Source organism: Pseudochaenichthys georgianus, chromosome 21, assembly GCF_902827115.2.
Source record: "Pseudochaenichthys georgianus chromosome 21, fPseGeo1.2, whole genome shotgun sequence".
In the NCBI taxonomy this organism is placed as follows: domain Eukaryota; kingdom Metazoa; phylum Chordata; class Actinopteri; order Perciformes; family Channichthyidae; genus Pseudochaenichthys; species Pseudochaenichthys georgianus.
In genome coordinates this window covers 31,595,503-31,608,965 of record NC_047523.1, presented here as the reverse complement: position 1 = coordinate 31,608,965, position 13,463 = coordinate 31,595,503, and the positions used below count along the sequence as shown (strand labels likewise).

The following is a 13,463-nucleotide window of genomic DNA, read 5'->3' as shown; positions in this document are numbered from 1 at the left end:
CAAATATAAGGACAACACGATTATGGAACTGTGCCACAAATATTTTGTAAAATACTTTTTTGGTTCCTTCCTTGGATAAAATGTTTTTTTTTATTATTCTTTTTCGGTCACCAATCATTTATAACCGCCTTATAATTCAAGGGAGTGCATTTGTTGCAAAGCAATTGGAAACAAAGAGCACTTGCCAATAAAGCCTGCAGTTATATCTGTTTTAGATTTAACAAATAACAATCAGCCAAGAGGGGTTAACAATTTGATCATAGAAGAGTTCTGTCTACAATCTGTCCCACATTTGAAAAAGAAATAGACAGGCGAAGACATTTCAAATGTCAGATGCACCTCTGCTGACCTAGAAAAGAAATGTAGGAGTGTTTGAGTGCTACGCAAGGAACAAAAAACGAAAGTAAAATAGGGAAGAGAGCATCTCACCAGATCTTATCAATGACATTAATGAGGAAAAGTAAAGGGTAAACGGTGTTTCTGCTAAAACAAACAAGCAAATCTCTAAAATACTCCAATGGTGGAAATACAGATCATACTGTAAAATCTATTATTGTGCAAGCATTTATGTCTTAGCTCTCGTCATGGGTTTAATGTGTCAACGATATTGTAATAGTTTGACAAAATAGTCCCAATTCCTTTATTTATAGGTTTCTCCTAAGCTTTTAACCCTGTCACAATGTTTCCATGTGTAATCAGATGTCTTGCTCGTGCTGAGTTAAAGTTATCTGAGTTAAAGTTATCTGAGTTAATTCTTAGTTTGAAAGTCAACACATTCAAAAACAGGAACCATTCAGTAGCTGTGTTTTTAGGCGAGATTTAATGAACAATCCAGGAGTCAAGCCGCCATCTTCTTTAAGCTTGACTGCATTTGTCAACAGAACTACAATTTTAAACAAATATTAAAGGCAAGGCAAGTTTATTTTTTTTATTAAAATTAAAACAAAAACACATAAACAGTCACTTTACAACAAAGACTTTGTGGTTCTTCAAGTGTGTTCAGTCAGTAGTAAGTACATGGGCCCCTGAAGGAAGTACATTAAAAGTGCTACTGTTCCTAAAAAAAATAAAAAAGGCCTCGTGCAAGCATTGCAGGTACAACCAGATGTGGCAACTAAAATGTGATTCAAGAAAACGTGTTGCATTTGCCAGAAAGTCCAAATTATAATGGTAACATCTAAATGATAATCAACCACATCATGGCCTGTCAATGGCTTCTGAAGGTTTATGGGAATTTGTTGGCATGGCAACCTAACCATTTTTCAATTTTGTTTAGGTCGCTTTCCTAGCAAACACCCTCTGTTGTTTAATTTGTTGTAAGATTGTCTAATTATTACAGGATGATATCAGGTTCAGGTTATTTATTCGTACCTGTAGGTAGATTCTGTATCACTACTACAACTTCTAAACTTGGGTTTAGTATGTTGTGTTTTTTCAATAAATATTGCCAATCAAATCGAGCAGAACAGGTCAGAACTCATTCAGACATTTAAACTATGTTGATTATTGGAATGACACACACGCTCACATAAGTGTAAAAAGTTTTCAGTCGTCAGGTTGAAACATGCATTTACGAGCAAAGTTTGTCTGTTGATTTAGAGAGGATTTGATGTAGGTTCTTGCACAAGGCCGAACATGTAAGTACCGTTCCCTGGTCCCGTGTGAATTAAGCTACTTTTTTTACATTAAAAGTTTCCCCTTTCTTGCTCAGGTCACTTCAGTTAGTCAGCAGCTGGGCGATTGATAGTCTCTGTACAGACAGTTTTGTCATTACTACAATGAGGGGAGAGTATGTGGAAAGGCAGGAATGAAGCCACCGAAAGCTCTCCTCATGTTCTCTCAAAGGCACCAGTCTTCTGAAGTAAACTGAGCCCTCTGTATAATCTTCATCCCTCATGGGCCTCCTGGTTCCCATACAGTAGTGCCTCGTCTTCAATGCTTTCTTCATTTTGAGGTTCTGGTTGATCTGTGTCTACGCGCTACCGTTCTCTATACTGACCCAAACTCAGACATCCAGGTAACGTATTTCTCCAGGTCGGCAGCAGAGACAGACTTTGAGATCTTCTTGAGAGTGAGGGTGAAGTCCTCCATGGTCACGGGCATCTGCAGCTCGTCTTTGGACAGAGCTCGGATCTCCTCCGGGGTCAGGCCTTGGATTCGACGACGCATTGCCATCATGGACGCATCCCTGAGCAAAAGACAGGAGCCGGGTGTTCAAACAAAAGTAACACTTTTTGTTTTATAAGTATGCTATCTAAAATAAACGTCCCTCTTGAAGAGTTGTACTCAAAATGTAAAGCTGGAAAAACGTAGGTTCTCTCTTACAGCTTTTTAATAGAACCTGGATAAAATGTGGATCCCTTTCCTTCTCTTGATATTATGCACAACAGGTCAGATATCTGAACCCGATCTTACCCGATTTTTCATCATAACTTATTTGTTTATTTTCCTTTTCTTCCTCCTTTATGTGTGCTTTGATTCAGCTTGATTGTTTTTTCCCCCTGGTTGAGGTGGGGTATCTTTGTTGAAAAAAAGCTTAACTTTGTGCTTTTGCCTTTCTCTTTTTATGTAAATGTATATTTTATACTGTTGATGCTCACTTAAAAAGGATGGAGACGAGGCCTTGATCACTTAGCAACAAGCAACAAAACATCGCTAGCCTGAGATGAGCAGAAAAGACTTCAGCAACATAAAATGCCTGTCATTCCGAGCATAGCTTCGGTAGAAAGGACCCAAGGACAGGTGTTCAAGAGACGTGTTCAACTAAAGTAACTATGAGAAATCATAGGGCTTTGAATTGGAAAAAAATCCAGGCGGAGCAAGGCGACACATAAAAGTATCATTTAAGAAAAACGGTCTTACTATAAAGAACACACCACCATATGAATAAAATCTGCAACACACACCTGCAGACGTTGGTGATGTCCGCTCCAGAGTAGCCCTCAATCTTTTCAGCAATGAGGTCCAGATCCACGTCATCAGTCACATCCACCTCCCTCAGGTTGATCTTTAGAAGCTCAACACGACCCACAGCTACACAAAAACAACATTAATAGGATATTAGGATGGTTGTTTGTAGCCTTGATAATGCTACTACAGTTCTGAGGTCAGTCTGTGGGAGCAGAGGTCACCTGTGGGCAGAGAGATGTAGATCCGCTTCTCTAGGCGCCGTCGCAGCGCCTCGTCGATGTCCCAGGGGAAGTTGGTGGCGGCGAGGACCATCACCATTTTCGAGGGGTCATCGTTATCCATAGCTCCACCCACGCCTGGTCGCCAGAAAAACATCAGAATCAAACTTCAAAATGCTAATTACTGTCCCATTCATGTCAAACGATCTTTAAAGATCTCGGATGCATTACTGAATTTGTTTTTAGTTTAATATCAAGCACTATTCTGTTCTTTTTTAGATTAAAATGTGCTAATTGCGAAAGCTCTTCACTGTAAAATGTAAGCCTTTTTAAAAACTTTTTTTAAGTTTGACCTGGACCGCAGAATAATTTCGCAATTTTTTGCATTTCAATTTTGTTAAAAAGTATTTATTTTCTTGAAAGAAAGCCATTATAAACCTATTTATAGCTTCACTTTCTCCCTTTCTATTCCACTCACCATCCATCTGAACCAGGACTTCTGATTTGACCCTGCGACTGGCTTCATGTTCATCAGAGGTTCCTCTTCTGCCACAGATTGAGTCAATCTCATCTATAAAGATGGTTGTTGGTGCATAAAAACGGGCCTAAGAAAATAAAATAGTATGATTTTTTCCTCACTGTGGTCGTTAGGTTTCTGCTAAACAAACCATTTACACAGTGTATATAGACTTACCATTTCAAACAGAAGACGCACAAGTTTTTCTGACTCGCCCCTGTATTTTGAGGTGAGTGTGGAGGAGGACACATTGAAGAAAGTAGTCCCACATTCTGTGGCCACAGCTTTGGCTAACATCGTCTTCCCTGTCCCGGGAGGCCCGACCATTAACACACCCTAAAACAAAACATTCAAACGTAAAATATAAAATCATGTAGACAGATACAAACGTTTTCTGTAAAAGTTAGGACCATCACTGCCACCCTCAGATGTCTGACATTTGTGCATCACGAATGTCTCTGTTGTTGCTATGGAGATTACATAAACCACAAAAGGACCTGTGGCACAATTCATAGCATCTTTTATGTAATTGCACTCCCTGCTGCCTCAGAATCCACACAGGCTAATGAGTGCCATCATCCCTGCAGGACTTTTTCCCTCAAGGGTTTTTATTTGAACATTAATTGCATTCCCCAACAGTTTCATGCTGTGTTGCTACGACGATCAGCTGAGAATCACGCCCACACTGTACTATCGGCAATAGAAAGCAATCCAGAGAAAAGGACCTGGTACCAAAAGTGATCTGAGATGAGCAGAGGCGAACCATGCAGAGGAAGCCACTCATTAGTAAAGAGCTCTATTAAGCATACATCAGACAAAATGAAGGCGCTGTGCTGCCGTACAAAGCGATTATGCCTCGTGTTTCACGTTGCGGGCCTGAAGGAGAAGAGGCTTCACATGATGAAGTTTAACAGAAGTACAGAAATAAAAAATAAAACAGACTCATGTAGAGCAGCATGACTGAGCGTTTGCATCACTATCATAATTATTAAAATATGTTAGTGATGCAAACGGATGTAAGCATTCATAATTAAACTTAGCATATTTTTTTGCCAAATGCAGCTAGGTTCAAACCAAGTGTGGGTGTTATACTATATCTTTTTAAAACAGGTTGCACCATATAAGTTTGTTATAATATAGAATTAAGATATATCTGAGAAAGTGTAGGCCATTCATTATTTACTGTTGTTGTAGCTGAGCTATTAAAAAACGGGGAGAGATTGATGTTCGAGCAGCCACAGTAGGTCTGCTCGATTATGGCAAAAATCATAATCTCGATTATTTGGGTCAATAATTGTTTGTTGCAATAATTTCATTATTAAATGCGATTATTCATTGACTTTGAAAACATCCATTTATTGGAGAATTTTTTTTTTAACAGTATGTTTTTAACAGTTGATTACCCTGAACTTTAAGTATAATTCAACTGAAAAACCAAAAATAAAAAAATGATTTAAAAAAGTAATAATAATAATAAAAAAATAATCGTTTTATTTCGATTACGTTGTTTTCGTAATCGTTGAAAGCCATAATCGCAATCGCGATTAAAATACGATTAAAATACGATTAATTGAGCAGCCCTAAGCCACAGGATATTTTTCAATATTTACACATTGAGTGCATTGCTTGTAAAAGACTACATCCATTTACATTACTAGATTAGACAAGGGAACAACTGTGATTTATTAAATGTTCACTTGGAATTACCACTGGAATTATATTTTATGACCAGTATGTGTAATAAAGCCAACCTTTTCCTTAGACACATCAAAGTAAAACAGATGTAATCATCACTCATCATAATGTACAAGCTAGTTATGCTTTAATTGACTCATCTTCGTCAAAGATTCAGTCCTATTTTTGTATTTTCTGTTACAACAATGCAGTTGCACAGAGCAGTCGATGAGCCTCTGATCTGGGGCGTTTTTGGGAGCTCCAAAAATTCTCAGCGAGAGAAAATTCAGCGCTAAAGTCATGCAGTGCCAACCAGGCATTAGGGCCGACTTCACACTGTTAAATAAAAAATACATGAGCTTCTTACTGATTGGTTATTTTTAGTAAGTAAACAGCCCCAGATTACTAAGCAGGCACATTTGTTAGAGCGTGTGTGTGTACCTTCCAGGGGCGACGTATTCCCTTAAAGAAGTCAGGCATCCACATGGGCAGCACCACCGCCTCTCTCAGCAGCTTCTTAGCATCTTCCAGGTCAGCGATGTCTTCCCTACAGTTCATCCAGAGAAATCAGTCATCAGTAAAAAATACTATTTTCCCTGACAGTAAAATGTATGAACGAGTATGAAAGAATCTGTGTTTTCCACATACCAGTGTACGTTTGGGTTACGGGACACAATGTCTCTCTCCAGTGAGTCCACCAGGTCGCTGTCATATCCCGTGCCATCAAACCTCTTATGCTCTACATCTCCTGGTGCTTCTCCAACCCCTCTCTTCCCCTGATGAAGAAAAAGGAGGAAAAATGGTTTAGTTTTAGTTTAGGACAGATTTACTCATTTCTAATTTCTAGACAGTTCAATCCAAGATCAAAAATATATATTTCCCTCTTTTGGAAAGTAGCCAGTAGTTTAGATATTTTGAAACTTTGATACATCTACCGTATTCTCCGGACTATAAGTCGCACCTGTGTATAAGTCGCTCTTATCAAATCAAGTGTGTCCGTAAGAGAAAAAAAAACATATATAAGTCGCTTCGGTGTATAAGTCGCATTTATTCACTGAAGTCTTCATCCTCTGTGTCGCTGTTAATCACTTCCGCCAACTCCGGTGGAAGTGATTAACAGCGACACAGAGGTGTCCATGAAGCAGCATGTACTGCTCCGGGCTGTCGTCAGATTCAACATCAGAATCAGCTCCAATTAGACAGGCCTTTCTGAATCCCAACAGGATAGTGTCGGACTGAAGCCCATGCTGTGTCAATCCATCCCACAACATCCTGGAAAGTTAAGTTAAGCATCCTCCCGGTTGCCATGACTTCGGTGGTACAGCAGTTTTCAGTTGTCACGATTGTATACAGTGCCATCTCTTGGCCGTAGTTTGAACGCAGTCAGACAAAATACAATATATAAGTCCCTTCGGAGTATAAGTCGCAGGACCAGCCACACAGCTAAAAAAAGTGCGACTGAAATACTAGTCGACCTCTGATGTCTGACCTTATCGTCTTTTGCCTTTGCGCCCCGGGGTTCTCTGGCTCCTGGGCGCTCTGCTTTAGGGTTGCGGCCCCCAGGCCCGGCCCCTCGATGCTGCAGGCCAGGGGACTCCTTTCTATGCTGCTTCGCTGCACTATTGGGGCGCTTCACTGCAACGGGATTCCTACAGGCACACACACATGAAGAAACAATACATAAGTAATAGTAGGACGCACATGCAGGCTGAAACATCAAAGATCATTTTCAATAAGGAAATACCGTAGTGGTATTAACATAGTTTTCAAATGTTGCCACATATGGATATTGACTTTTAACCAGCTTTGCTAGTTCTATGTTGAGGTAGAGCTTGCTGTGTCCAATTGAATGACCATAAGGTAAAAACATGAGTCACACAGTGATGGTAGACCTGAAACAGATTATGCAAAATATGTCTCTTTGTACTTCAAAGCACTTCCTTATAGTGGCATTTTGTTCTCCTGACATTTTTGGCATTATCAATTACAATCAATTCTGCCAGGAGGTAAAGAAGTGAGCTAGATCCGAGCCAGAGCAGGTGGCTAAAAAAAAGAACCAAAGCCAGGCACACAGGCACACACTGCAATCTTGTTCCCAGTGCTAAATTCAAAAGCGATTTAGAAAAGCACCATGAAATCTCGTATTGTAGTGATCGACTCCACATGAAGCACACAAAGGCTTTATGTAATAGATGTCACACACACACACACACACACACACACACACACACACACACACACACACACACACACACACACACACACACACACACACACACACACACACACACACACACACACACACACACACACACACACACACACACACACACACACACACACACACACACACACACACACACACACACACACACACACACACACACACACACACACACACACACACACACACACACACCTGTGTTCTACAGGGGTGGGAGGGGGCCACACTGCTGGATCCTCAGGTCTCTCCCCGGATTGAGGGGCGAGGACGTCAGCTGGCTTCTCTGACCTAAAGCCTTCAAGTGTCCCCATGATGTCTTTCACCTGCTCGAACTCCTCATGCAGTTCCTGCCTGACCTGCTCAGAGACAGAAGAAGAAGAGTATTGTATTAAGCATTGCATCACAGAATATCTGTAATGATAGTTTATTACCAGGTGTAATGATGATATGTTCAGGGGGTTAAAGACACTCACCTGTAGCCATTTGGCTTTGAGTGCAGGGTCTCTGAGGGACTGACAGTGTTTGTGGATCTGTTGAATGACGCCCTGGTAGTACACAATGGAGGAGTCGTAGTTCCCCAGCAAAGCATACTCACGGCCCTTCTTGGCATTGTCACATATATCTGCCAAATTCATGCTGAATAACAGCTATATAGGGAGGGGAAAAAGTAGCTAGCATCATACTTTGTTTCAGAACTGAGAAATTAATAATAGCTAATGGTCAGTGGTGAACAGTAACTAAGCACATTCGACTTAAGTACCAGACTTAAGTACAATGTTGAGAGACTTATACTTTACTCTACTACAGTTCAAAGGTACATTTGTTACATTCACTCTACTACATTTATTTAACGCTTTAGTTACTTTGCATTGACGGTATAAAATACAATCAACACATAAAAAGACTTAAATAGATGGAATGAATTCACAATCTACCGTTAATATATAAGTAATTAGATTGTCTCCACTTTCAATCAATCAATCAATAGGATACGGCTGTAATAGGTCTAAGGCCTTTTAGTCGCTCATAAATAATTGAGTAGATCACTGATTCTTTATTTACTATGGGTGCTGGCAACAGTCACAGTCCAAAGTGAAGGTGATGTTTGACCAGTAGTGGTCGAGGCGGGATTTGAGACCGTCTTGGATGTGACAACGCTTTCTGGCAGATCATTCCAAAAGTCAACCACACTCAGGCTGAAAAAGTTGCGGCGGATAGCCAGTCTTGAGTACTGTTCCTTCAATTTGAGGCAGTGTCCACGAGTCCTAGTGTTATAATCCCGTTGTAGTGGGCATGATGTTTTATAGATCTAACAGTGGAGATATTTGAAAACTTCGATCATATCTCCCCTCGCCCTTCCATAATACATACTCGGGATTTTAAGACTTTGCAGTCGTTCTTGATATGGTAGGTACTTTAGTTCTGGAACCAGCTTCGTTACTTTAATCAGCTTCATCAAACATAATCAACAATATAATATATACCATTTTGGAATTAGCCATTCTGCATAATGAGTACTTTTTGCTCCTTAAGGATATTTTGACGCTAATACTTATGCACTTTTAGTTGGGCAACATTTTGAATGTGTGACTTTTACTTGTAGTATTTCTACAATGTGGTATTATTACTTATACAGGATCTGAGTACTTCTTCCACTACTGCTAATGGTGGCTAGTAACAACGTTTTAAAGTAGGTCAAAACCACATTTTATCAACGAACTCGGTGTCCTCAATATAAATCCTACTTATGTACAGGAGGGTGCAGGTCAGATGCCCATCAGATATAACAACAATGCTAGCATATACCCGGCAAAGCATGTGAGTTAAGCTAACATTAGCTGATGTCAATATTTTAATCGGAGACAGTTCACATTACGTTTAAATTAAGGCTTAATTCACATCAGCCTATTTTCCTGTCTACACCCTGTCACAATGCCGACGTTAGCTTCGGTTAGCTTGCTGCTAGGCCACACAGACAAACAAACAAACCGAATCGTGTTGCAGTAAATGGGGCAAATGCTACTTAATCCTCACAGTATCGGTTAAATATGCATGTAGACAACACAAACCTAAAGTATCTTATTTGAATGCATATTAAGCATGAACATACGTCTCTTACCGGCATGAAAAAATCACCTGTTTGTGTAGTTTCTTTGAGTCAAAGGACCAGTGTTGAGGAAAGTGTTACCATGGAGAGACGGGAAGAATACAGGCGGCTCGATTTGTAGGTTGCACTCATGGACCTCTCGAAAAGCTGGTTAATATGACAACCCTACCAAGTAATCACTGATCACGCTCAATAACCTTAAATAGAGCTGGTGGAGAGGTAGAGCAAAGTCTCGCTGTCAAATTCCTGTAGAAATCCTGAACTTGTTTCGGAAGTTGCATTTCTGTTTATGTTTCACATATAACATTAACAGCTGGCGACAAACACTTTGAACAACATGCTAGTTTACAGGCCTTCTCGAACACATCCCAGTTGCTGCTATGCAAACATTTTCCGCTAGTCGCAAAAATACTATCAAATACAGCAAACTAGAATGAAGCAGAACATCTCCTAAAAGTCAATGAAATCCTGATTTTGAGCTTTTAATCATATTATACGGTAATCATCAGAATGTAGAGTTTGCCTTAATAAATATAATTGCGTGTGTTTTATAAAGGGGTTTTGGTTTGGGTAGTTGTCAAAAGCCAGGGTGAAAAGGACAGAGGCTGTCCTATGCTCTACAGATAGTAAAGATCCCTGGCGCAAAAGTGTGATTTTCAATTAATTTGACTTCAATCTTCCATGTTTTGTGAATGGATAAAAATACACTGCTTTTCAGGGCTTATCACCAACCAATACAATATATTATTATACCTTGATCATGTGTATGTGCATTTATAAGTAGGCTACAACCTCATTTGCAGTTTACATCATTACCAACGAACCAGAAACCTCAATAACACCACTTTTATTGATGTGCAGCTTATTGTCACAGATCTCCATTTCAATTGGAAAGTGTTTGCATTTTTGTTCACATGCAACACAAGTATCAATCAATTGTGATTTTGATCGCCTATCTTCAATACCTTCTGGTATAATGATGTTAAAAGACAGCTGTGCATGTATTCACTCATGCTTTTCAAGTGATTTATGTGGATTTGCATTTTGTCCCATAAGATGGCTACATTTCATCATTGGTGAGCTCTCTTTGCTGACACAAGGCTGGTTACCTTCATATTTATATTTGCTAAATACACACTCAAAACATCAGCATCAAAACTCATGCTGCAACTTTCAAATATCAGTTTGAAACACAACTTAAATAAATAAAACGATATGTGGTTTTCCCCACAGTTTCAATGTACCTTATTGGTCCTTATACTTGCATTGAAATCATGCTATCCCTTAATTTATTGTCAGCTTTGGATAGTGTAGATAAAATGCGGTGCTACCAGACGGCCGTTTGCATATGTCTACGTATTAAAGTGCATTCCGCAATGCACTGTTCCATGAAGGGATTTCAATTGTAATTTGAGCTACAAATGCTTGGCTAACCTCCATTTCCATTCATGCATTTCATTGAAATGTTGATTTAAAAGTGTGCAAACATATAGGCCTATATTGTCACTAGCTATGACTTGTATCAGGCAGGGAAAGTGGAAAACCATGGTACATATCTTCCTTTTTAACCTAAGGATCATAAAAGACTCTTTCTCAGCAAACGTATCCTGATGACCCGCTCACTCCATCGATACAGGACCTTAGCATTGACAAGTTGATGCTTCCTGCTCTTTCTGGTTCCACAGCTGCCTGATATTGCTCTCACTGGGCTGCTTCAGTCTCAGGGGTTTGTGGCTCTTCAGTCTATAAGCCAAAGTCAGAAAGATGGCGTCAACATGTTCCTTCTCAGCAGGATCCTTGGCTGAAGTTTCAAACAGTGGGAAGTTGTAGCTGTCGGCGAGACACTGGGCGGCGGTGGTGGGGACCTCCCGGCGGTCCCTCAGGTCACACTTGTTGCCCACCATGATGCGGGGCACCAGGGGCCCCACACAGTGTCGGCTGCACTCCTCGATCCACTCTGGGATGCTCTCGAAGGAGCAGAGGCTGGTCACGTCGTACACGAAGATGACGGCATGGACGCTGCGGTAATAGTGCTCCACCATGCTCCTCCTGAAACGCTCCTGACCTGCCGTGTCCCAGATCTGCAACTGGTACAGCACAAGCAGATAATGCATGTGAAAAAGACATAATTGAAGGTGAGAGTAAATCTATATTTTCCAACCAATCCCAAGAAAATATTACATATGTTGATAATTTCTCTTTTTCATTTTGATTGTGTATGCTTTGGAATCTAATCATACTTGCATAGCAATTCAGTTATCTGACAGTTAGTTGGGAGTTTCGTCTTTGTTGTGTTGTATATTAATGCTTTTTGTACTAGCTGTTTATTGAATAGTACAAAAAGTGTTTTTTTGGGGCCCCCTTGAAAACGACATGATACATTATAAGGGGGTTATCTTGAGATAATAACGTGTTATTTTAATTTTCTATTTCACAGGTTGTGGGTTGGCTGTGTATAGGTGTATCTTATTTGTTTGATTGACTTTATTATTATTATTAAATGCACAGCCCTGATGCTGATTGTACAGTATATCTATCTCTTCGGTTAAAATAATAAAATACATTTGATCACAAAGAAAATAGCCATTGATGTCTCTGCATATCTTTATTTAAAAAAATGCAGTGTGAAAATTATAGTGTTTTCTGCAGGATTATTAAATTATCCTGTCGGTACAGTCCACATCGATGTAGACATGTTCCCCTTTCACATCTTTTCTATAATGGTTCTATAAACTACTATGTATTTAATTGAGAAATGGAGGAAACACCGGCTGGTAAATGTAAAGGTAGGCCTATATTTTGTATGGGTGTTATTCTATCCCCATGCAGGCTTTGAATGTCTGAAAACAGCCTCCACGTCAGGCAGTCCCAATGTATATAAACTGTACGTAGCTCAGGCAGATGGCTGCGGTAATCTCGCTGTAAATGCAGGTGTGCATGACATTAAAGTGTATGTTGCTTTTTAGAGTCCTCTCACCTTGATAGTCTCCCCATCGAGCACCAGCGTCCTCTCTCTAAAATCGACCCCGATCGTTGCCTCCGGGTTTTTCAGGAAAGTGCCCCCGCAGAATCGGTAAGTTAAACACGTCTTTCCCACATTTGAATCTCCTATGACTATTATCTTGAATATCCGAGCTTGTGCATTCCCATAATCGTGGCTCGAAGACAGCTCTAACGAGTCATTTTGATCAAAAACAGTGTCAAATTCGTCCTCAGGTTTTGTTTCTATTGCCATCGCTCATCTTCTCGCGGTCTGATCTGAACGGCGTCTGAAACATCGCGAGATTGCCGGTAACATTTACCATTAATACACCATACCATATTAAGCATGACTTAATTCAAGAGCAATCAAATAAGAGCATACACATTTTAAGATATAATGGTATTGCATTGGGAACATATACATAAAAATGGAGTAAATTAAATAAAAAACAAGTTTTTTTCCCTTTGATTTACCAAACAATAACAAAGACACATGTTCATAAAAACAGTATAGAATATATTTTACGATACAAGTTAACTGCTTTATTGACTTATTACTGTTTGTATTTATTGAGAATAAATGTTTTATTTTGTATCTGATATTATATGGGAGTATCTTATTATCCTTGTTAATCACAATTACATGATGTATTGTTTAAAATGCACATTTAAAAAATAGGCTTTATATATATATATATATTATAAAACCTTTGAATCTAATATTCCATTAGGAATAACAATACACTGATCAACACACCCCTAAAACAAAGCAAAACAAAATTGTCAGTGACTACTAGATCATTTCATCATGAAATCTTGTATTTTATGCTT

At 39.5% G+C, this 13,463-nt stretch overlaps 2 protein-coding genes across 5 annotated transcripts; both read right to left on the bottom strand.

Moving 5' to 3' along the window:
- Nucleotides 1–914: 914 nt before the first annotated feature.
- On the bottom strand, nt 915–9,789 carry katnal1 (katanin p60 subunit A-like 1). Of its 3 annotated transcripts, none has more exons than XM_034109280.1 (11): nt 9,680–9,789; nt 8,017–8,190; nt 7,739–7,899; nt 6,809–6,968; nt 5,968–6,095; nt 5,761–5,866; nt 3,823–3,981; nt 3,607–3,733; nt 3,132–3,266; nt 2,907–3,033; nt 915–2,188 (listed from the first exon to the last, which is right to left on the bottom strand). In XM_034109280.1, the coding sequence occupies exons 2-11, from the start codon at nt 8,176–8,178 to the stop codon at nt 1,990–1,992; spliced, it is 1,464 nt and encodes a 487-aa protein (XP_033965171.1). In that variant the 5' UTR covers nt 8,179–8,190; nt 9,680–9,789; the 3' UTR covers nt 915–1,989. The 3 variants fall into 3 exon arrangements, with proteins under 3 accessions (XP_033965171.1, XP_033965169.1, XP_033965170.1); XM_034109278.2 differs by having other exon boundaries at nt 9,654–9,782; XM_034109279.2 differs by having other exon boundaries at nt 9,663–9,781.
- Nucleotides 9,790–10,465: 676 nt separating this feature from the next.
- Nucleotides 10,466–12,896, bottom strand: LOC117466780 (ras-related protein Rab-33B). 2 transcript variants are annotated; one of them, XM_034110225.2, is made up of 2 exons: nt 12,628–12,896; nt 10,466–11,731 (listed from the first exon to the last, which is right to left on the bottom strand). In XM_034110225.2, exons 1-2 carry the CDS (start codon nt 12,883–12,885, stop codon nt 11,291–11,293), a joined length of 699 nt encoding a protein of 232 aa, XP_033966116.1. In that variant the 5' UTR covers nt 12,886–12,896; the 3' UTR covers nt 10,466–11,290. The 2 variants fall into 2 exon arrangements, with proteins under 2 accessions (XP_033966116.1, XP_033966115.1); XM_034110224.2 differs by having other exon boundaries at nt 10,467–11,737.
- Nucleotides 12,897–13,463: the final 567 nt, after the last annotated feature.

Excerpts from the sequence above, each read along its gene's own strand:
- katnal1 (XM_034109278.2), bottom strand. Across the intron at positions 3,982-5,760 it reads GAATACGTCGCCCCTGGAAG|GGTGTGTTAATGGTCGGGCC; the intron begins GTACACACACAC and ends GTTTTGTTTTAG. Across the intron at positions 3,267-3,606 it reads AGTCCTGGTTCAGATGGATG|GCGTGGGTGGAGCTATGGAT; the intron begins GTGAGTGGAATA and ends TCTGGCGACCAG.
- LOC117466780 (XM_034110224.2), bottom strand. The coding sequence starts at position 12,885 with ATGGCAATAGAAACAAAACCTGAGGACGAATTTGACACTGTTTTTGAT. Across the intron at positions 11,738-12,627 it reads TCGATGGGGAGACTATCAAG|TTGCAGATCTGGGACACGGC; the intron begins GTGAGAGGACTC and ends GTGCTGTACCAG.